A 25,882-nucleotide genomic window follows, 5' to 3' on the forward strand; every position below is an offset into this window, starting at 1 on the left:
TAGATAGGCCGCTGTTGCTTGTTTATTAAAATATTTGTGAAGCGAGTCTGTTTTTTAAAGAGACACGCGTAAATCATCACTTGCATGTAAGCGATTTCTCGCTTTAGTTTTTATATGCAAAAGCGATGAAAATCCACAGATAGTGGTGGCAAATGGTAGAAGTGACTGCAATGCTTCTTTCGCCAACTGTGGATAACATTCTAACTGTGTACACCAGAATTGTTGTAATTCTAATTGTTCAAATTCCATTTGAATATGTCCATTGTCTCGCATTTAAAAAGATCGTCTTTTTTAAATCACTATCATCCATCGAATTTAGGTTATATAGAAATGGATCCAGTATCCATCTCTGAGTTTTGATAATATTTCTAGTAGAAAAATATCCATTGAATGATTCGCTCAATCGTTTCAAATGTATTGCAATGTCAGGTATAATTGTATTTTTTTCATTTTCCACAACAATTGAATCAAGCAAGGGAAAGTTTGCAAAATTCCCGTTTTCAACTCGACGTATCCAAATTTCTAGTTTTCCAATAAATAAAGATAATTTTTCACTAGCTATTATCATATTCTTTTTATCAAATCCTTGGATTGATATGTTCAATTCATTAAATTAACTAAATATATATGTTAAGTAGACTCAGAATTTTATCCTTACTCTCAAAATCTTTTACTAAATCACAGTTTTGACTAGTCATGAACTGAATAATTTCTTCACGCAATTCAAAAACTCTGTTAAGCATGCGGCCTGTAGAGAGCCATCGTATTTCGGTGTGATATAGAAGCACGGTATGAGCAGCACCGATTTCTTCACAAAAGGCATGAAAATTGTGATGATTTAGCGGTCGTTCACGGATATATTTTACTATATTATTTGCAGTAATTAGGTGTTGATTTAAACTTTCTGGCAAAGCTTTTGACGCAAGTGCATGATGATGCAACATGCAATACGTTATTGTAACTTGCGGTAATTCTCTTTTTATGTGTGAAAAAAATCCGGAATTTTTGCCTAACATTGCTGGGGCCCCATCAGTGCATATTGAGACAATAATATTCATTGGTAATTGATATTTTAGAAAAAATCTTTAATATAATTGAAAACATCAATTCTTCTCGAAGTCAACTCCAGTGGCTCACAAAATAGAAATTCTTATATCATTTCTTTTACATATCGCACAAATACCAAAAGCTGGCTGCAATTATCAACATCAGTTGACTTATCAAGTTGTATGCTTACTTTTATGTCTTATTATTTGCAGTAAAATATCTTCACTGAGATCTTGAATTCGCGATCGAATTATATCAGAATCTAATACAATTTTAGCTATTATTAATGCACAGGGTTTTATTAATTCCTCAGCGATCGAGTGAGGCTTTCTTTTCTTTGCACACAGATATGCCACTTGATAGGACGCTTCTAACAAGGGCTTTTGAATTTATGGCTCGCATAATTTTAAGATAGTACCACTGGTATCAAATCGAGCCTTTTTTGACTTCAAACTGTTCATGCTATGCCCACCTTCACCACCATGCAGATGGTTGAAATGCTCTAATAACTTTGATGGTTTGAGATTGCAGTTTGAAAATATTATGGAACATAAGATGCATTAAGGTTGCGTACCATCTTTTTCTGTTTTACAAGTGAATCCATAAGCAGCATACTTGTCGTTCTATTGGCATTTTTTTTACATAGTAGGGTTCACTATAATCAATTAAATTATTTAGAAATAACGTTAAAAAAAAATTAACAAAATATTATTTCAAATTAGTGAGAAAAATTCTTACGTTTATATTATCAATGTATCCTATTCGGCTTGAGTCACTGACTAATTAATAATGTATTAAATAGGTAGTAATGTTCATAATCGGATGTTTAAATGCGTAAACGTGTTTGTTTCAAGAGGTTTCTCAACAAACTGCCGATGACACAGAAACAATAGTAGACTTAGGTAGAGAGTAAGAAAGGAGGACGACAGTCCCCGGGTGCTCTCACCCGCTTCCTCAGGTCGTGTGTAAGCCAAATTCGGCTCATTAGCGACCCTAGCACTTGAGCACATGTTTCCCATCGACAGGGCCGATGGTCCGCTTCCAGTATCAACCTGGGTCGCCCCGATGGACGACTGCGGTTGGTTTCCCGGTCTAGGGCTACTGATGGTCCCCTAGCATCACTATCTTTTGTTGGTGAGATCAACCTAACTCCTTCGCACCCTTTATGTCCTCGTGTGTGCTAGTGATCGGCACATTTTGCCAATACGCGCCCGATGTAACAATGATCAACGACTGCCTATATATCTGTCGGTGATCGCATGCATAGCAACAAAATATTTCATTCACGTATTTTTTTTAACCCCATAACCCCAGTTTTTGTACGAGCTTCAATACCCCAATCCCGACTTTAGCGTTATAGTAGTAAGTACTGTAGTTTTCAAATATTTTATTATCAAAAAATGAATAAATGATATTTAATAATTTATATTGTTACGGGCTTCTCCCGCACCTCCAATATACCTTCCCGCACCCCCAGGGGTGCGGGCACCCCCGGTTAAGAACCACTGATCTAGTTCTTTGTTTATCAATAATAAAATACACGTTTGTAAGTAGCCATACTTAATAAGTGAGTGAATATGCACTAATATTTTTTAATAAATGGTAAATATTTTACTATTCTTCAAGTTTATTTATATTTTAATTACTATGAATAATTTAATTTTTATAAAAAAATATTGCAAATATTAAAACAGACAAGATATTTTACATATAAAAATATATATATAGTATTATTATAATCATATACAATAAAACATCTTTTCAAGTTACTAAGGGGTGGTGTCGACAATCCGTGGATGCTCGATGACGTATGAATATGAGCATATATTTTAGTTGATGTATTGTATATGTAAGTATGTAAAGATTTAAGTAAGACTGTTTTGTTCAACGGTCATTATGATGCATTGGGGAAATGATTATGATGGTCAAATTTGTAAAAAAAAAAGTCGCAAGCATGAATTAATAACAATAATATTATGAGCAAATAATTAATAATAATAATATTTTAAGACCGCTAGTGTATCGTTCTATTATCTAATAATATTTATAAATATATTCTTTCGAAATAAATAAATATTTTCTTTATGGCAATATGTATTTATAGTATTCAATTATTCTTTAGTTAATTCATAAAAAATCAAACTACCCATTTATTACATTCGAAGTAAAACATTGCTTAATTGCTCGTAAAAATAATTGTTTTCCTTGTTCCATTCGGTTACCTTATTTTATGATGTATAGTACTTGCTGTAATTGCTAACTAATATAACTTCATTATGATATTATAATACAGTATATCAATTAAAATTAATCTAAATTAATATAAATGTATTTTTTAAGTAAAAATATATATATGTATATTTTTCATCATTACAAATAATATTTCTAGGAAGAAAAAATTCAATTACATTAAATAAAAAAAAATATATAGAATATCCCGTTGCTTTCGCAGGAATTGCGAGTTACGTCGATGATATTTTGAAATGATACTTTCGATTTTACAAGAATAATTCACCCAACTCAAATTCATTCACTAAAAAGGTTCTTTTCTTGACCCGACATAATGAAACTCTGGGTTTATTAATTTTGAGATGTGGATTCACAATGTAATACATATTTTTTACATGAAATATTCCGTATAATAAAAAAATCTCGAAAAACTTGATATAAATAGATAAAAATGTACATATCGATTATATATATATACACATAAATATAATGCACTACAAATACGTATACAAATATCAGTTATAATTCGATCGAGTCACGGGCAAGTGGCCAGAAAATAAAAGCATTAGTCATGTCCCAGAGGTCTAGATAGGAAAGTCAGTTTGGTTTTGCTAATTCGAAGTTAACTATGTTTGTTTCCAGTAAATGGTACATATGTATATATTTATACAAATTAAAAATACCACTAACATATTAAAATAAAATATAATGTTTCTTTATTAAAATATCGCAATATTCATTAATTAAACGTTTTACTGAAAATATTAATGATACATAATAAACCATTGTTACAGAAGTGGCACAAACCAAAATTCATCAGCTTCAGGTAATAATAATATATTGAAACTGCTTCACATTAAATGATACATTATAGATTATATCATGCAGTACGTATAAAAGTTTTATTTTTGAAGTTATTATAGTAATTATTTAGGAATTTTATATAAGCCAACAAGTGTTCTTTATCATTGATGATTTAAATAATATGTTATTCTTGAAAAAATTGAATGGCTATATATGTTGTTGATTCAAAGATGTGTGCACTCACTAATCTAAATTTATATCGAAAAATATTAAAAGGTTGATATTAATAAATTCTGGGGATTTAACCATCTGCACAATTTTTTTTTTTTTTTTTTAGAATAAATTAAGACCATCGTGGGCTAACAGGTTACCCCAATGCGCCACGATGGTCGAAAACAAATTTTAAATTTATAAAACATAAAAAAACGTATATATACATAAATATAAAAATACTTAAACATAACAAAAAATTATAAAATATCAAAATTAAATGATACAAACTGTAGCTAACATTAAATAAGTCAATATGTAATGCCAGCGTATTAAGGAGGCGGATGGCCACAGCTATAGGCGAGTCGGCAAGTGCGGATGTCCTAGCCCTAACGGCCATCAAAAGAGGTCTCGATCGTGATTCTCGAAAATGTTCCGGAACCCAAAACTGGAATTCCTCGAGAATAGCTGGATTGTCAACAGCACCTTTTAGTAATTTGAAAAAATGGTTAGCGACATACAGCTTTCTACGAGAACTCAGCGAATCATATCCCAACGCTCCTAAAAGAAAGGCGCTGGGATATAAGTACGGATAATAACCAAATGTCCTTTTGTAAAGGTATCTTAAATATCTTTTTTGAATTTTTTCCACTAAAAGGGAATATTTGGCTATTCGGGGATTCCAAATTATAGATCCCGATTCAAGAATGCTACGAACTAAGGTGTCATAAAGGATGCGAATAACTGACGGATCGTCAAAGTGAAAGGCATTCCTCATAACAAAGCCGAGCATCTTGGAAGATTTATCACAGACGTCGTGTATGTGTAGAGAGAACCTCCATTTGCTCTCGAAAGTGATTCCGAGATCTTTAGTGGAAGTTTCTCTAGTCAAAATATTACCACCGAGATGGTAGAAATAAGCTGATGGCGAACGGATTCGAGAAAATGACACAGTATGGCACTTTCCGACACTAAAGGGCAGACGGTTATTGGAAGCCTATCTCCACAGAGAGTCTAAATCACTTTGTAGAGAGAAAGAGTCCACAACAGATCGAATGCATTAATATAATTTTAAATCATCTACGTACAGAAGAGAACTTGAATTTTTAATTTCTGTATTTATGTCATTAATAAATAACACAAAAAGTAGAGGTCCCAGATTGGATCCTTGAAGAGCCCCCGAAGGGGTAAAATATTCTTTTGACAATTGGCCACCATATGTTACAAACTGTCTACGATTGCTTAAATAACTCGAGAATAACCGAGTTAAATTATCCGAGCAACCGAGGTTCGACAATTTTTTTAATAATAACCTATGACAAACTTTGTCAAAGGCTTTCTCAAAATCTGTATACACGACGTCTACTTGAATTCCCGCATCGAGAGAAGTTGTCAATTTGAAGGTCTCGAATGTACGGCCAAACATTTTAAAGTTGCTAAAGAGCGATGACGACAATCCATAAATGCTCGGTAACTTTCGGCTGAGAGCTTTAGTAGAGAGTCGCGATCGCGTTCTTTATTCTTTCCCTTTGCGACTAGGTCTTCAGCGCTCAAGAACGCTCCTTTTGCACAAGCCATCCAGCTTCTTAACAAGCTTGTCAAACACACGGATGTTTTCAACGATAGCTATGAGGAGCTGTAAAATTGAATATGGGATGATCATCTATTTTATTTCTACATTTTTTTTAAATTATTTGTATTAAATGTTTATTATTGCTTATTAAATGGCAATTATGACGCATTGGGGAAATCTATTAAATCATGATGATCGGATTTGAATTAAAAAATTTAATTAAAATAAATATGTTTTTAATGTAATATAATGAGCCTCAAAACCCGAAAAAATTAACAAATGTTGCTTTGTATTACTTCTAAAATAAAAACACAATATTACGTATTGTCTTTAAATAAGTTAATTTTTAGATGGATGTGAATATAAACGATTGTACAGATTTATTTATGTCTGGCGTATCTGGCTAATCTAATAAAACGTACATCTAGATTTCCCTTCCTGTTTGTAACGTAAGCGACTAATTATTTTAAGGCCAAGCAAGAAATCTGAGGGTCCAATCTGACCGATCTTATAAAATTAATTGCACATACAAATAATATATGCGCGGACACGTAAAAGAGAAGGGTTGTTTATCGGTTAATTACATTTGAGAGCGATTGTATCGTGGTCAATTTTAAAAAAGGGTTAACTTTATATGTGGAAAATTTTTTAAAATTTGATGAAGTTCCTCGATAAAACTCAATACTTTAAGGTCGATTGTAAGAAACCATATCGTAATGCAATTCAAAGCGCAATAATCTGAGTGCAGTTCGCGTGCAACTAATCAAGATATAAATTGCATAGAGGAAAATCCATAGTCGTGTTTATGAAATGCTTTTAATGCATATTTTTAACGGTGAAATTCTTTAAATTTTGCTTCGCGTGTACTTGCAACTCCACGGTTTTTGCGTTTAATGTGCGAACAATACATATGTAAATTTTAATTTACTATTATATTTTAACACAGAAAATTAGGCAATTTAATTTGAGATATGTATCAAATATAGAACAACTAAAGTCACAGTGAATTTGTTATAGCAGAATTTTAAAGAACGAATCATTTATATTTCGGATATTATATATGCTGAATGAAAGCCTTTAAAGTTTAACAAACGTACTGTAAGTTTAATATAATTAATTGTAGCCATGATGGGATGGCGTATCGATAAAGCTCGGATGACGCAGCATCCGTTGCTGCGGTCACTGGAGAGGGCGCTCTAGTGATGTCGATCCTTTGATGGGTGCAGTCTAGTATCCGTAAGGAAGCAAATATGAAATATTAGTAGAAGCTCTTTTGTAGAGTTGGCAGCTTTTGAAAGGGTGGCCAAAAATAAAACTTATAATTGTAGCTTCTGCAAGGACAAATAACGTCTAGTGGGTGGAGACCTTTCTCGCAAAGAAAACCCTTTCTAATTGTGCTCTTTATCACATATCAAATCTTTCTGTCACTCAAATTGCAGTTTCTGGCTTGCTCCTATTTTTGGGAGCGTTTTAGGATCAAAATAAATCATTAAATTTTTAATGAATAAATCATCTTGTATATCTCCAGTTTGCCGCGCTATTATTTTGATTTTTTTTATCTGTGTGACACATATTGAAAGTGTTTAATAGCAATTACTCGTGCTAACACAACTTTTTTCATGAAAATTTGTAGTTCAGTTAACATTCAATACAAACGGTGTCGTATTTTTGTCCTACAATGAAATTAAATTATATAACCGCAATTTATGTAATAAAGGTAGCTACAAATAAATAATTTAAGACATACAGCTTTAATTAAAACTTTACTTTATATTATATTATTTATGTAAATATATGAAAAAAATATATTGAAAATAATATAAAAATCTGCAAAATATTTTTTTTATTGTATTTTAATAAATTTTGTAGAATGATTAGATTAAATGTTAATTATCGTGTATGCATTATGTATAGGCGTATGACACGTGTATCTAAATACATCTAGAACAAATTTTAAGATGCGGGCAGACATAAAGATCTACGAAATATAAACGAGTGATGAACTCAAAAGTTTAACGATAATTAAACAAAGCACTCAGTTTCCCGCATCAAAATGAAAATCGCAATTCAGTTAACTTTATATATTTAAGAATACTTTTAATAAATACATGGTATACCTACATATGTATGTATATATAAATTTATAGCATTCTAAGTTTGTCGTTAGTATTGATAGTGTGAAAATCCAACGTTTCCTAAAGTTTATTTTTCTCGGCCCGGTTATTTTTATACTTTTCTTTCGTGACCCACTAAAATTTGTATCGCCTATTTTGCACTATAGCTTAAATAAAACAAATTTTAATGTTCGGATTCATATGAAAAGTTCATAGGAAATACCATTAACCTAAATAAATTTGTAAAGATTTCTGAGGATTTATATTTAAATCATATACAAAAAGCCGTAAACTTTTTTAAATATAAGGTCTTTGAAAGGTTTTTGATCCCAAAAACTCAAATAAAATACTGTTAATTCGTGGGATAAAAATTTAACTTTATATAAGTTTTAATCTTTTAAATTAAATTTATGGAATAAATATTTTGGTGTTTCACAGGTGTTTTGACCTTAAAAACTAAATTGAAACGCTGTAAATTTGTAGACGTAAAAAATCTGAAAAAAATTAAAATTGTTTTATCTTTTAAAACTCAAATAAAATGCAATAAATCAGTGGAATAAAAAAAATAAGTGAAGATTGCTGTGGTCATTGAAAAAACGATTGTCTTTACGAGTGTTCTAACTTTTTAAAGTCATATAAAAGAATGAAAATTTGTAATAATACCCGTAAAATATCTCAAAATTACTTAGCTTTAAGATTAGGAAATCTTAAAAAAAGCTGTAGCCATTTATCGAAATTATTATTATATAATATATATATAAATGCATAATGTTTCATGTTTTTTTATTTCTTGAGAAATGAAATTTCTCATTTTACCTTTTTCATTTTTTGCTAAATTTTAAAAATATATGTAATAAATAGTATGTGATTATGTACAGTGTATCATTGTGGATATATAAATATTAAAATTGGACGGAAAACAGAATGATAGTTGAAGAGAATAAACCTTAACAGGATGATGATTTGATCATTGGAGCAAAACGAATCGATTTTGGATTCTAATATTTATACCCAAACCGTAGAGAAAATAGTCAATATAGAATGTTGCTACTTCACATTTTTTTATATTTTGCTCAAGATAAAGGTAAAAAAACTCTTTGGATTATTAATAAACAAGACTTAAGTTTTTCTATGGCGTAAGTCTGTGGAAAGCCCTCATACATTTTTGCAATCTGCCGATTATTAGATTATTAGATTACCAAAGCAAGAATAAGGTTAATTATATTTGTTTTTTCCATTAAAAAACTTCCTAATTTTATTAGAATTTTCAAGAGAGCATGAATATTTGTGACACGTGACATGTTCCCACTTTTCTTATGCAATGATTTAAAAAAAATAAAGCTGGTTCAAAACATTTTAAAATATTCGTATAAATACATTTTTAACAAAGAATGGCTGTACTAATTTTCTCTCGAGAAATTCTAGAGAATAAACACTAATTACATATCTATAGTTCTGGTATTCAATTAACTAATACAAATAATTTGCTATTTGTTTCACAAATTATTTACTTATTTGTTTCAAAGAAAAAAATGCATATGTATAAGGTACAGTGTATCATCTAATTGCGGACAAACCATGAACGCAATTCTTTATTGAATATTTTGCTTCAAGTTAATTATGGATCCCTAAACCAAGGAAGCGTATAAAATTGCAGATCTCATTATAGATTTATAAATAAGTAATTTACTTTTTTCTTATTTTTATGCAAAAAATGAGAAGCTCTAGTAGCCCCAAATATATTTTATACACAAGTATTTTGACAATCCAGATGTTTTTTATTAATTTTAACATTACTAAGATGATTTTGGTGAGATTTACAGTGACTAGCTATTTTTTGTCGCATTTTTTAATAAATAAAATTTTATTTTGCTGTCTATTGCCCAATTATAATTTTTACAGGAGCATTAAGTCGCTATGCCATCAGCAAATAGTCCGTTATAACCTGACATACATAAACCCAATACGTTACAACTGGGTATATATGTACCAAATGGATAAGTCAGTCGGACATAATAAATACCTACAAGTAAATAATATCTACCAGACTGAAAAGCTGAAAATCGATAACACCTATAATATTAATTAGTATGTGTAATTTAATTTATAACCAATATTTGTCACCTTACAGCTGAGCCGGTTTTTATTAATAGCGCCTTTTTATGAATAAAAAGTGCCACAGCCGTGGCTTGAACCCGCAACCTCAGGTTTACTAGTCTGAGACGTTATGGACTGCGCTATTCCATTCTTACATATTTTCTTTGCTCAAGAAATTTCATAAATTCCCTTGTAAATATTGCAAATGACAAAGATCCTAAAACTGTACCTTAAGAAACAAAGATAATAATTTAAAGTTTGACAAATAATTTTTTTACAACTTAAAAACGAGTTAATCGAAAGTTAGACTATAACTAGAACTATTAAACGAAACTATAACTAGAACAATTAAACGAAATCTACTATAAATTACTAAATAGTCCTATCCTTCCTTATTATTGTTGAGCTTTTATCTTGAGCGGTTCTATTTAAGTATTATACATAGTTATGCTTTTAATTTCATTTTCTCTATGTTTATGTAAAGACATTGCTCATTTCGGAGCAGGCTTCGCTTAATTTATATGCACCAAATTGTTTTTACATCATCATCCATTTTATTTATTTACTTATTCTGTAACAACCACCCACAAACAACTGCCGTGCGCTTTTGCTGTTAAAGATTAGGCTGCGGTTGTTTATTTTTCATCAAATTCGATTAATTTTATAACAGCAATTAAAAGCTCCTAAATACACATAAAAACAATTTTAATACGTTCGCGTGCATAAGTACACGTTTACAAAATTTGTATTTATAATTTAACTAATAACTCTGTACATCCTTTTTTGCCATAAAATAACTCGATTGATTTTATTTTTGATATTTGATACATAATCCATTCTAAAGAAATGTAATTTCAGTACAATTATAGATACAAAAAAAGTTAATTATATTATTAGCTATATTCAGCTAAATAAATAATAATATTTTATTTAAACATTTACAGTGTAAAATCGGACTTGATTCTCGTGCCAATTTTTCATGAATCCCGGGACCTGAAAATTACTGGCACAAATGCCAGGAATTTTCAGGTTGTATTGGCATAAAATCTCTATCAGTACAAATTCCGTTATAAAGAAATTCTGAGAAAAGGTGCCCTCAAAGCTTCCACCAATGAAGCCAGAAGAAAAGAAGACTGGGAAACGACTCCCGAAACAAATGGTTTCGTCAATAAATTATAATATATTTGTGAATAATTAATATCGACTCAATATATCGACATGACAATCATAACATGTTCTTTAATATAACTTCATCGAAAAGGCTCAATTTCATCTCATTAAAGCAGACTAGCAATAACCCAGCGTCAACTTAATATACTCCATCTACAATATATTAAGTTTGGGTGGAGCGTGAATACTGGTTATTATTACAATAATTTCATTCAAATCGCTTCAACTCAAGACGTATTATAAATTGCTGTTCTACACAAAAAACTAAGAGACAGTAACACAAAAGTCACTTTTCCTACATTAAAACTGCGACCACTTTGACTTGACAATTTACGAACTAAATGTTTTCTCTCTATTATGTTATAACTGAATGATATTACTAAAAATCATAAAGTGCCGCAAAAGTCGACCTTTTCTCATCCCACGTTTTTAACGGCGCTTTGAATCAGATACGCATTCGAGTATTTTGCTAAATATGTAGGTCAGTGCATCATAAATCAGGCGAATGATGTAATACAGGGTGGGATGTATCTCTCTCCCAGGCCGATGGAAGTTAAGGCCAATCCCGTAAGATCTCTCGGATACAAACTTGAACATGAGTTATCACTTACGTGAAATTGGGGTTGTCCATTTATTTCAATGGAGCTTTCATAACTTTATCCAATACGTTTGATTTATGAACGTACCCATACACCTGCATCAATCATAAGCTACACGCACCCGCGAAGCTTTTTTATATACTATTTCCGTAGCATAAATGTCGAATGATTTACTATGACGTTGTTTCACAAATGACTTAAATATCATATTACGTGAAAATCATACACAATAAATGCATTACATTCCATGCTTTTTAAAATACTTCCACCATTAAGGGCTACAAAATATATTATATGCGTCCTTTGTTACAAGAAATCGATATCCAGTCAAGTAAAAGTTTTCCGGCACTTATTAAGAATGTAATAACAAATCTTCTTATATATTATATGATATGATAAGGCACTTAATTAATCCATTAGATATTATTTCAATCATAATGGCCTATACAGCATTATCACCATTTTTTCAAAAAACAGTCTTTAAATATGTCTAAATAGTTATAAAATACTAAAAAAGTACTTTAAACAATAATTGTAAAGCAAAAATTCGTCGGCTCGTAATTCAATAATCAAAGCTAGAAACAGACCATAGACAAGATACTCAAATACAGTTGACAAAGCTTTTAATTACAGAACACACTAAATAATGTACAACAATATACCCATACACGTGTTTAAAGATTGCGCCACGCTGTTTAACAAGTGCACATTCCTTAAAAAATGAATTTTAATAACGCTGACAAAATAAAAGACTGGGTGAAAATTACCACACTGATATTATATAATTCATTAACCGTTTGAATGCTTAAGGGTATACGTTAAAATATTTTCATATACATACATATAAGATTTTTTCTGTAAGCTCAAGTATATATTTATAATGTGGGGGTTTCAACTACATGCACAACTAATTTAGAGATCTTTCTAACGACCATTTCGAACAATTAAACATAAGAGAGATTTCGGGACTAAAAAATTGTGTAAAAACCACATATATAAAATTTTAAAACGGTAATTGCAATTTAGTACCGAAAAAAATACACTTTTGTATGGAAAAATAATATTACTTTTTATTCTAAGATTGTTTTTTATACCTTTAACTAATATTGGTTTTTATTCCTTTAACGATCGACGAATGTGGCCATCCGTAAGATTCACTTTTAAAGCATAAACACATTTCGTGAATATATCTAGGAGGCGACGCAATTCGTCCGTCAACATTCACATCTGCGATTCGCCGAGCTGCTTCCATGCAACTATATAAAAAATGTGACACTTGGTCACAACTAAGGATTGCAATAATAGCAGGATTTTCAATACCAATAATACCGAGAAAAACAGTCAATACTGGTATTATTGGTATTGATTTATTATTATTTTTTATTATTTGGTAATAAAAAAATAATGTCCATAATTCAAAGTCAAACTGAATACTTCACTGCTAAGTTTTTGCATTTACTAATGTAGTAACATTATCGTTTTTTTTTAAGTATATTAAACAAGCATGCCAAATTTCGTTGCCAGTCACTGGATGCTAGCGACTAGCATCGTGTAAACGCTTAACGCCAGTCACTAAAGAAGCTAATGCGCCATTGGCACACCAGCAGAACAAATATTTTTGTTTTACTGGCACGCCAGCTCCTCCTTCCACTACACTACCGTACTGGCGCAAGGTGAGTGGCGCCTTTTAATAATTCTTTCAGTTGCTAGCACTATGTAAGCGGTAAGGCGCCAGTGGATCATGCCAGTCGCCGCGTGCCAGTAACCCGCCAGTCAACTTACATCCAGGTACTTTTAAAAATACTGATCCTTTATTATGTCGTCTACGAGTACTAATAAAAATCAATGATACAACTGTGTACAAAAACCTTTTTTCCCATTTATTTTTTCACTTTCATTAATTTACTAAATTGTCGAAAAAAATATTTTTGAAGATACGAGCCCTAATTATTTTTTCGGTACTACACATCCCTAGTCACAACGGAAAGGCAGACGGTTAAATGGAGGGAGACGCTTTAGAGACGCCAATGACAGTGAGGAGACCACCAGCAGTCACTCAGTCATCAGCAGCTACCCGAAGGGACCAGCAGACGTACCCTCACCGTCAGACCTGAAGATCACTCCTGGAACTCCCGAACCACCAGCCGCACGAAAAATTACCTCCTGACACACGCCGAACGCAGCCACAAGAGCCCTGAGGATCATCCACGGGCATCACCACCTGCGTGAACTTCACTGCCACTTGGAGAAACGTCTCGCTGATAATCGTCCGTCGCATGTAACTATACACTAATAAAGTCACACCAGTCTCATTGGCCGCGAAGTCAACCACCCTAAGGTCAATCCACATAAAAACCTTAAAGGTAAATAATTAATTAATTTAAATTTATTTAATTAAAATAAAATTAATATCGAATTATTATTTTACATTTTATTGTTTTCGTAAAATATCCAGATGGTGATAAAGGTGAAGAAGAAAAAATAATATTAAAAACAAAAATGCAACGAAACAAAAGAAAAAATTAATATTTCACATAATTCAATTCATGACATTTTAATTAAATAAATTAATTGATATCGAGCTTCAATTGTATTTATTTAATTCATATACATACATATATGTATAGACAAATTTAACAATAGCGTGTCCGCTAGTTAATTATAAAAAAGGCTTTTCGCGAGCACATTAGCTACTTTGATTCGCACAATTATTTGGACACCACACTCCAATTTATTACATTAGCTTTTACTTTCGACATTTAGCAATCACTATCTGACTAGATTTCAGACCACACTTGACAACCTCCTACATCTCGATATGCCTCATTCGGACATGTTTACTACTCAATCAACACCGATACATGCATTCTATCGAATTATTTGGTAAACATTAATTACTCGTGTAATAATTAACATATACATGACAGATTCACGAAGCAGGATTTAAATGACTAGTCACACTCACTCAAAACTCAAAACGTTCATAACTGTTCTTAAATTAAAATTCCAACTTAAAAATTATTGTTCAATCGCATCTTTGTCAGGTTTTGAGAAAAATGCTGCTATTCCCGAGAGATTTAGAAGTAAAAATCAGGATGGATTTCATTAAAATGAATAAAGTAAACATTTGAAAAATTTGTTTATTTTATACTGAACGCCCCATTTAAACCTGTACAATAACTTTAGTACTTCACAAATCAGTTACTAACTGTAAAACTGACGCGAAGATCAACCGGTGGAGACGTAGTTTAAAGAAAGATTACGATCAGCTGGTGTGCAAAGTAATTTTCCGCTTGCCGATATGTCCACCTGCTGATCTGCCCACCTGAACGACTCTCTTCTCATCGTCAATGCCGTCAATCGTTGGTATCCACACCACTATTACCAACACAATAATAGCATTTTTTCGAGATTTCCCGTAAAGTTCCGAGACTGAATCCCTACTAATTACGACTCGAAATGAAAGCACGAAAATTAGTCTCGCACATTGCGCGTCGAGTGGCCGCACAAAAAGACTGACGGTGAATCCAATTTTTTTCTCATTAAAATTACGACAATGGCCAGCGGAAAACCACTCGCGAAGTTTGACTCTCGACGAGGAGTGTGCAAGTGGGCCCTCGACGGCGGCGTATCGCAGATTAAATACGTAATTGACGGTCGGATATAAGGACCACCCTCTATCCTCTCGAGCTTGGAAGGAACGCACATTTCAAAGCCGTGCGTTTTTCATCTTCTTTCTTTTAATTTATAAATCCTAAATCGTTCGCTCGTTTCGCTTCCGACCAAACAAATTCAAGAAAAAATTCCCCTCTATACATATATACATAAATCATAAACACATAACTCGTAACGTAAGGCTGTCCACTTGTGCATTTGGCGCTCGCTGTGAGGCAATTAAATCATGTGAAAAACACGAGTAGCACTCCAAAAAAGTGAACGTTTTTTACGTACCTGTAATAAAACGCTCGTAGCATTGATTACGCTCGTTTGATTTTTGAGTTTCCGTTTTGCGTTCGACTCACTTTTGACTTCGGTATGTAATATATAATGAATTACTCAAATTGTATATTTATGATGTACAACGTTGAGAGAGGCAATTAAATTTGATCATTCGCATATACAAATATAACTAATTAAAATTGCACAGTTATTTGCTTAATGTATCATTTATAACTGTATCGTGCTTTTCTAAAGCACTAAGTGCAAAATTATAAAATAGAGAGCGTTATATTCGCGCTAAGCTATTTCTGGGTTTGTGATCCAGTTCGAAAGATCATGATTACATGTAGTAACAGCGTAGTTTTGATTATGAAAATGCACGTCGACTAACCAAAATCAAATTACTATTGCAAACGCAAAAAAACTGAGGCAAAATTACAGCGGTTTCAAACGTATTTATTTCGCAAAACCTTATTCAATGTGCTAGAAAAATTGAGACTATATTATTATAACATAACTAAAACTTATAAATGAATTGGCATTTGTCCTGATTATCGTGCGGGGGTCTTTATTTTAATTTTAAATCTATTTAGACCTACTGTACCATATACGGTACAGTACGTTGAACGTTTTTCTTATGTATCTACTCAAGATTTATTGCAATGATTTAGTTTCGCGTCAAGTGTCAAAAAAATAAATAAACAAAACTATAAAAAAATGCAATGATCTAAAATTTATCTGAAAGTGAATACAAGCACAACTAAAACAGCGGTTCATTGTTATTTTTCTATGATGTCACCAGAAATGTAAAAAAATATTATCTATTACATTTTGGAATTAACTTATAAATAATACTTCTGGTCATAATGCTAGTTCAATATTTTCATTGTTTTTTTAAATAGTTGTGTACTTTTTTCACTTTGAAATATGGTGTACCCTATTTGGTACAGCAGGACAATGTACAATACAAAATTCGTGGAAAACCCACCAGTTTCTAAAAATAATTCAATGCATAATAGTATCTTATTGTGGTATAATCCTGTTCTCAGGAAAGGATCCACTTCTCATCTTTAGTAACAATTCGGCTCAAAAATAAATCTTTCTGTTCTAGAATCATTAATTATTGGCATATTGAGACTCGCTATGCGAGATTTTCCTCATACAATTTATGAGATATCCTATTCCGCAAATTAACACCTCTCCTAAATGCCTGTGAACTGATGTAGGCGACACGTTGAACTTTTGTGCTAGCTTCTATATCGTTAATCTCAGACCTGCTTTGATGGCAGCCCTAATATCCACACTAACAACCCATAAGGACTACCTGACCTTACGTAGATATTCAATATCAAAGTTATTGAGAACCATATTTGATACATTCTAAATTTAATAGCATCCCTGTCCATTGCATTACAGATGTTTTTAACTGTTATTGTTGCATTATGACTGAGTTGAAACTCATAAACCATAATACAGCTTAACTGAGATTATTTTATCTTTACAGCCATTGTTGATTTAGAGTTGAAAATATCGAAACAAAAAATATCCCGTACCTAAATATAATAACATCATTGATACGACTACTGTCAAAAAACACCGTGGGTATATTATTTGATTTGAACCATACCAGGGTGCAAGTAAAATTCTGAATGGCAAATACTCATGGTCATGGTGCCAATGTTGTTCTAACCCAGTGGTCGGCAAACTTATTAGCAAAAAAGGCCAAATATGTACATTACAACAATAAAAAATTGAAAGCCAAATCTATTTATTAATTTAGCAAAACCTTTATTATAATTTTCCAAATCAACACAAAGACGTTCAAATTTAGAGCTCCATATTTCCTTGTTTTTTAAATCCGGCGCATCTTGCTCGAATGCCCGTGGATATTTGTGCCAGAGCCGCACTTAAGGGGCCAAAGAGCCGCACTTTGCCAACCTCTGTTCTAACCTATACTGCCAAACTTTTCATATTAAAAATAAAACACTATTTCTCCAAAAAACCTGAAGCGAAAAATGTGTACAATGAAATTCATTACTTCCATAATAATAAACTCTTACTATTTCGACAACCAGCACTGAGTCTAATCTATCGTATACCATTTATTCAGCATAGTCCGTTATGTGGACACGTGGGCACAGCAGAATCGAATTTTCATTTATCGTCACAGCTGCATGCTGCTACATAATAATTGAAAGCTATAGGTGTAGTACAAGTTTACAATCGATAAAATATAAGTTACCGATTTCCAGTTTCAATTTTGTTGTTATTACAATGTTTACTCATAGGTGTATTTATTTGCAGTGTCCAAGATATAAATTCATATTTTTGTAATCATCTTTATTTTCCTCCATATTTTAAGCATCTTCAACTGGAAAATGGCACTCTTTGTGATATTTTGCACAATGTGGATGCTGCAAATGCATTAATAAATGTATTATGTTTAACTTTTTATTAACAGTTTGAGTCTTCTTGACATTGTTCATAAATATCATCAATCGTTGAATTTCAGCAGCATTTCTACTCTCAGACTGAATGCATTTGGCAGGATTATGAATTTACAAAACACTTGAAGCACAATATTACTGTAACAGATCTGATAAATTGCGCCAGATACATAATTACAATTTCCCGTACAAAACTCAGATTTAGATGATTCAGTTATGTATTATATGTATATCATTATACATTATATGCAATTAAAAATGTTTTTTGAGTATTCTATTAAGGCATATGTTATTTAACGATATTAACATACATATCTATACAGAAAAAAGTGCAAAATTGTTTGTGTTAATAAAACCAATAATAAGCCAAGTACTAATAGGTCTTTTAAGGGAAAACAATACAAAATTTTACAATGAAAATTTATATATACCACTTTATTCTTTAAATTAAGGCAACTTTTTTTTACAAAAGAATTTTGTAATAACATTTTTTAATAAAAAAATAAAGTAAGTTCAAAAGTCTACTCTAGAAAACAATTAAAAAAATAACTATAATACAGCAAAAAAATACAATTGTTGTTCTTATATCAAATTTATAGTATTCTACATAATCACACAATAAATCGATGTAACAAAAAGTGAAAGCAGGGTTTACTTGATTCGTAACAAATAGATTTAAAATCACTACTTAACAAAATGATCACAATATAACATTATTACCAAATACCATAAGTATGTACCTAATACCGCAATAGCACCCTGCATTTAAAAACAATAACATATTTATATATGTAATAATCAATTTTTAATCATATTTACATATAGTAAAAAAAAATATTTAATCAAAATCAGACTAACATTAACTATTCGAGTATTTAAAAAAAATCAAATTTTGATTAATAATTATCCACAGTTAGTTACGCATATTAAATATGCTTTTTTTGGAATATATGCAATGATATAAATAATTGTTTAATATTACACTGTAAAAGCAATTGTGCGAAAAATTATTTTTTGTGAGCTATCACAACTGGTCCGACATTATCTCCCGTTTCCCTGTTGTGAGGTCCATGTTTACCATCGCAATACGGCCACTGAAAAATATACAATATTAACAATAACATATCAATTTTTAAATTTAATAATTGCATTAAGTATTACATTTTCACTTCTCCAACATCTGCACAAGACTACTTTTTCGTTAATATCTTCAATGTCGATGGTATCCACAACCTTGGCGACGTCTTTTTTGATACCAGGATTGATGCGCCTAATAGCTGACCTCGCCTTCGGACAGAACGCTCTGTAAGCCGTATAATACAAACCGGCAGTAAGAGCTGCTGGAGGAATCAAAGATAACCAATCGCGAACTGAAAGTAACAAAAAAATATTAGAGCATTCAGTTACTTTATGCTGAAAAAAGTGAAAGTCTTGTTCAAAGTAATACAATGTATAACACATTTTAGTGAAAGTGAATTTATATAATATATATTTAAAGTATGGCCTAAAAACCTGATTTTAAAAAAAAACAATTGTTTAAATTACAAAATGAGGCTTTTTCGTTGATAAACGAAACGCATAATTGAAATTTATTTATGTCTTTAAAAATGTCCATCCCATATATTCTATTAATAGATATGGTGTAGAAAACAATGGGATACAAATGTTTAATCTAGTGTTAAAGAATATCATATCCTTTAACATTTAATCAGAGATTATGTTTTCTGTAATTACTTCACCTTACAGCACATATAGGAGTTTTAGAATCTTCGCTTGTGCTCATTCATTTCACAAGTAAAATTTCTGTCCATTGAGCGAATGTCCTTTTTACTAATTTATTGTCGTAGATGCATGTGGTTACAAATCAATTATATCTAACATCTAAATACCCAATAAATAAATATATATATATATCCAATAACTATATAATATGCTATAGAAAGCAGTTGATTGCCTTCACAATCAACTGCTTTCTATAACACATCTTTTATGGATTCAAATTCTTTAGGAGCATAATAACAGCTTTGGTAATTATTAGTTATTTTTTTTCATTGAGTAAAGATAATAATGTTACAACTGACATTTACATTGATTAATGCAAGTATTGTTAATTTTAAAAGACATGAAAGCAGGAACGTCTTAACTTACATTTTAATCGAAATTTAATTAAAATATTCACTAGGCAGTTTCTTATGCTATTTCATACAGACACATTCGCATTGCTAGAAGTTTTTGTTGTGTTAACTTTGTAGTAAGAGTCCAAAATTTAGGTGCCCAATATAGTTGAAATGGTCAAGGTAGTCTTGACTTTTAAAGGAACATAGTTCACAAAATATTTTGACGAGAGCTAATGAAAATGAGTCTCACAATTCACAAGCACACAATACGGATATACGTTCGATATACTTATCATTACTCCCGTTTATATTTTGAACAAATTTATAGCTATTATAATATTTTTTATATTTATCAATCAATCGGAGTAATGATAAGTATATCGAACGTAGGGGCGTAAACCTGAACTTTCCATCTCTTTCTCAATTATGAATAATGATGAAATGGATAGCTCTCAAACTGACTGTATTAACGCAAATAGAGAATGCCCCCCCCCCCCTGAGTTACGAAGAATTTGCTTATATTATAAATATATAAAATTTATTGGGAAATTTGAGTTTTCAAGATTTGATTAACTACGATAATGAGAAATTATTTGATGAAGAATAATTTAATGAAGACAAATAATTAAGGCAATAAATTAAATGATCAGAATTTAAATAAACTTTGGGTCAGAATAAAAGTCAAATCTAGGTCAGAATTTTATTAACATTCCCAGTCATAATTATATTATTCTAGGTTAGAATAAATATCAAATGGTTAGAGTAAAAATACATTCGGTCAGAATAAATATTAAACGGTTAGACTAAAAAGCGCATATGGTCAAAATAAAAATATTGGATGATTATGTGTTTTAAAAAATATTATAAAATTTATAAATATAAATGGGCAATGAATTATTTATTTTAGAAATATCTCATAAAATATCTCACTCGCACCGAAACTGTTGGACAGGTTAAGAACGAGTGAGAGTTAGCCTGAATAATGAACACCCCAAGAATAACTCTCAACGAATCTATTTAATTGTAAGTAGGACGTGAAGGTATTCAGAACGACAAACGAAGCGGGAATAACGACAGAGCGGCGGCGGAGAGCATGTTTGGCTTGTGTTGCCACTTGTGCGACAATGTTGCGAGCCCGACCAAACAAGTTGGCCTTAAAACACCTTGATAATGACCTTGTATTATTTACTGACCATCTGTCAATATAAAACTGACCTTAATGTTAAAATAAAGATCATATAATATAATTACTGGCTATTCTTTATAAATACTGTCAACAACTGTATTAAAATTGTGACCCAAATTAACACCCAGCGGGTTAGGTTAGTTTTTACCCATTACGTTCGCTGGTGGTTACAACAGGACAGGTAGAATCTACCTTTTGTACAACATAACAGGCGTTATCCCAATATGTTACAATGAGGTAAACATAATCAATAACTATTAAGTAAGTAGTGAGACACCAGACTAAAATCAAAGTTTGTAAATCAGTGATATTTTATTAATTATATCAGAATTATAATAATACAATAATCACTAGTTGTGATCTCGTAGACATGATAGAAATTGAAAAACACAAGGGTCCATATGGGATTCGAACCCAGGTTAGTAAACTAGTATTTGTTATTTAAAAATATAAAATAAAAACATAAATTATCGACTCTCATAATTTATGAACTATAGTATAAATTTGATAGCAGATGCTTTTTGATGCCAACGTGGAAATATAACGATGTTGAAAATATAGGCCTTTTTTAATCATTATATTTTACAGTAGCTTAGCGAGCATAATTCGGCCAGAACCTTACTTGTAAAGCGAAACAATCAATGTAAAATACGATAATACCTAGTTTTACAGCTAAATTTCCCTCTATTTTTTTACAATTTGTAACTGTATTATGTTACGTATACAATATTTACGCACACTTAGATTAGATATTTTTAGCGGGTTTGTTTATACAACGTTAACTTAATCTCTTCGTATATAAAATAAATCAAACAGAAGTAAAGCAATACGTTTTATATCACACAGATAATATACTTTCCTATCGAACAACCATGACCTAAATTAACCCATGCAATAGCAATTGGTGAAATGATTTTTTTTTCAATGAACTTGTACAATTATTTCTTATGTGGTAAACTTTGTTGCGGTCTGGTAGGTAGTGCAGACATGCTGTGACGTAACAGTGACTTATGATAAAATACCTAATTAACGTAAACTTACACGAAAGACGAAACCATCCCGTGAAAGAGTCGGGAATGGGAAGTCCTGCCAAATAGTCCGGCAACGTTACTTTCACCAAATGGGCGATCGGCTGCATCGTGAGGAACTGAATCTGACACTGAGACCGACGACCGACACGAAACGGCTATAAACTTATAGTGCTGCCATATCAAAAAAATTATCCTTACCTCGTCGTTTATATAGGTATTTACAAAAACGAATTGACTCATTTTTCAAATGGAACTAGGTTTAATAAAACAATTTTAATTAATATACAATTTCTCTAAACATCCCAAATACTTTTTCAAACAATCTTTTCAAAAACGAAAAATTACAATTATGTAATAATAAAAAACCAGGAAAAAGAAAACAATTTATAGACGTTGTATCAAAGTAATGTTTGAGACAGTGTGTCGACTGCCAAGCCATGCATAATCAATCACTGATGTGCATTTAGTTGAACAACACTTAATGTTTAAATAATTAAATAATTTAGAAATTTTAAAAATAAAATTTCCTTGATTACATTGTCTTAAAATTAATGTTAGTAACAATTCAATTTAAAAATGAATGTTAATTAATTAAGAATAAATAAAAAATCTTGAATTAATTAATATGTTGTAGGAAGCCTATTTATATATATATTTATATTTAGATTTTAATATGGCTAAAACTTTCCGGCCCTCTGGTAGCACTGGTGTGACGGACTTATTCTCTTGGAAAACTTTGGCGGGCTCGCAAAGGCCGGTTGCGAGCCCGACTTGCTACCCCGTTCACGGTTTAAAAATAATAAATAACATGTAACATCAAATTGGCAATAAAATACTAGTGTAGCGGCTCAATCTGTATCTAATTGCCACCCGTCACTTCCCGTCGCCAAAATGTATTTGTCGACATTGTTTAGAGCTCATAGATCTGAATGTACAGCAATATAAATATAAGGAGAGATAACCGATTACATAGCACACTACAAAAATGAAAACTCAGTTCTAGCTTGGAGGACCACAACTGTGCTGGAGATATTGTGGAACTGAATCAATGAAAAGACTAAAGAAAATGACAAAAACTTATGGCTAACCAATCTTAAGTAACTATTATGTTTGTTCTGATTTATTTATAACATTGCTGGTAAAACGAACGTTTGGCGCTCGTTCTTATACTATTAGCGGCCGTGCAAATTGGATGCGAACGAACTAATTACAAAATATGTCATCCAAACAAAACAGTCATCCAAATGTTCGTTCCCTTAGTAAAACAGCCTTTCTGAAGTGATTAAATTAAATTATAATAAAACACCAAAATTCATTGAGCTGAACTTTTGTTTGTCACACACTGCAAATTACCTTTTTCACATGATAAAGATTTTTAATGTACAATAAAAAATAATTATAAAATAAGCAATATTTTCGCAACCATTTTTTTATTATGGCAACATCAAACCTAACCTCTTCGTCTTTGTCAGTTTGAAACTATTGGTGTTTTGACGTTTGCTTCAAGTTTCAAAGGACAACTTAATTTGTAAGTTTTTCATTGGGCAATATTTTAAATTAAGTTAATAAATTTAATGTACAGCAATAAAAAAATTCTAGCTTTTAACAATGGACGAAATAAAATACAAATTAAACTCCAAAAACGTCATGGTCATTACGGACGCAATAAATTTGACCATAAAATCTATAATAAAGTTCATAAACGAAGACCAAAATTCGGGAACCATGGAGCAATACATTAACATTCTAAAGGAAGCATGCACTTCGGAAAATCCCATGATCAGCTCTACTGGATTCCAGGGTTTGACGAAATTGATCGAAGGCCATTATTTAAAAACATCCAAAACCATGAACATCTCGATGTCTATCATGATCACAGTGAAGTATGCATTTAACCAAAATTAATTTAGATTTCAATGCAAGAACGTTTTGATTAAAATGATAATGTGCTCTTAATTTAAGATAACCAGGCGTCCTCCTCAATTTTATTTTTCTTTGTCCTTGAACAAAAATGTCCATGGTGCTGTTTTCTTTGGACGAATGGCATATTTAAACCAATGGCTGTATTGTTAAACTCCTACCTATTAATGTACAACTCCTCTAATGAAGCAAGAGTGTCTCCTGTGCGACCATGGTGGTCGTTTACCAATGATGATAAAGTATACTTTTAACAATATCAAAGATCACAAATAAATTGTATTTAGTGCATTTAAGTAGTTTTGGTCACAATAGTTAACTGATAGTTTTCGAAAGTCTTTATGGCCATTATAAGTTTAGTCGCTCTTCAAAATCTTCGGTGTTACGAATATGCCTTTGTTCGATTCTCGTTTCATACTGGGCAATTAAGCAATAACCATTTATAATTAAATAGTGCCTTTTCAATTTAAGGATTCAAATGCATTACTTATCACGGAATAAAACTCAGTATAATTCAAGTGTAGTTTTGGAATTAATTTAGTTAATATATTCTTGCCTTGTGTTTTGAAATATAGTATTAAATTATATAAATATTACATTTTTTTTTTCTTTTCAGACACTATTCTGGTATTTGTTCAGTCATATCCAAAATATTGATAATGGAAGTGCTCGAAGAGCTACAAGATAAAAAATCGTTTACGTCTAAATGGCATTTGAGCCCGCCTATACATCCTTTTATAGTAATATTACGACACCATCCTGATTCAATAGCTGATATTTATAACGAGATTACAGCTTTATGCTCACCTGATTCAAGCATTTACGATCATTGTATTGAAGCATTGAGACCTATAATTATGTGGATATTATGCAATAAATTAGAACCTGTTCCACTATATTATCAATGCAAAGTATTAAATTTATTGTTTGAAATAAAACAAATACCGAATCAAAATCAATTCCTATTGGAATGTCTAGGATGGCAAGAGGTATTAATAATATGTGTATTTATTTCTTAATATTTGTCTATACTTCAATTATGATTGTATTATAGATATCGCAAAATAGGTGCATTATTGTTTATGAGCTATATACTATTGCCGCAGAAAGAGCGATCTCAAACAATGATATTGAATTCTTATTGTGTTTACTTCCGGTTATGTCTTTAATATTACATGAATTAATATCTAGCAGCAATAATCCGATAATGTGCATAAATACAATAATCAAAATTCTTGATTACATTGAATGCAACGATGAAAGTAATAGAAGGCAAACTTACACTGATATTACTTTGGGATTGCTCGCTAATACTATTTTGAGTTGCTCAGTTACGTATATGCCTAATATGATCAATATATGTGAGTATTTCTATTTCTAATAAGGGTTGTAATATAAATAA

General features: G+C 31.3%; 2 protein-coding genes across 4 annotated transcripts in view; one reads left to right on the forward strand and one right to left on the reverse strand.

The window, feature by feature from the left end:
* LOC148226276 (focadhesin) overlaps nucleotides 1-25,882 on the forward strand; it is a 600,544-nt gene that overhangs the window by 569,363 nt on the left and 5,299 nt on the right. Inside the window, exons 1-4 of one of the 3 annotated variants that reach the window (XM_088203645.1) lie at nucleotides 24,025-24,091; nucleotides 24,163-24,446; nucleotides 25,097-25,469; nucleotides 25,535-25,841. In XM_088203645.1, coding sequence (XP_088059771.1) covers nucleotides 24,172-24,446; nucleotides 25,097-25,469; nucleotides 25,535-25,841 — 955 coding nt within the window. In that variant the 5' untranslated portion in view covers nucleotides 24,025-24,091; nucleotides 24,163-24,171. Of the gene's footprint in view, nucleotides 1-24,024; nucleotides 24,092-24,162; nucleotides 24,447-24,554; nucleotides 24,723-24,767; nucleotides 25,470-25,534; nucleotides 25,842-25,882 lie in introns of those variants that run through there. The other 2 variants (XM_088203646.1, XM_088203647.1) reach the window with 2 other exon arrangements.
* Cisd2 (CDGSH iron sulfur domain 2) lies at nucleotides 18,636-22,739 on the reverse strand. The gene is made up of 3 exons (XM_088204077.1): nucleotides 22,574-22,739; nucleotides 19,391-19,599; nucleotides 18,636-19,323 (listed from the first exon to the last, which is right to left on the reverse strand). Exons 1-3 carry the CDS (start codon nucleotides 22,668-22,670, stop codon nucleotides 19,237-19,239), a joined length of 393 nt encoding a protein of 130 aa, XP_088060203.1. The 5' UTR covers nucleotides 22,671-22,739; the 3' UTR covers nucleotides 18,636-19,236.

The sequence above is a fragment of the Plectrocnemia conspersa genome, unplaced genomic scaffold (assembly GCF_051122295.1).
Source record: "Plectrocnemia conspersa isolate PC_06_02 unplaced genomic scaffold, ASM5112229v1 ptg000014l, whole genome shotgun sequence".
In the NCBI taxonomy this organism is placed as follows: domain Eukaryota; kingdom Metazoa; phylum Arthropoda; class Insecta; order Trichoptera; family Polycentropodidae; genus Plectrocnemia; species Plectrocnemia conspersa.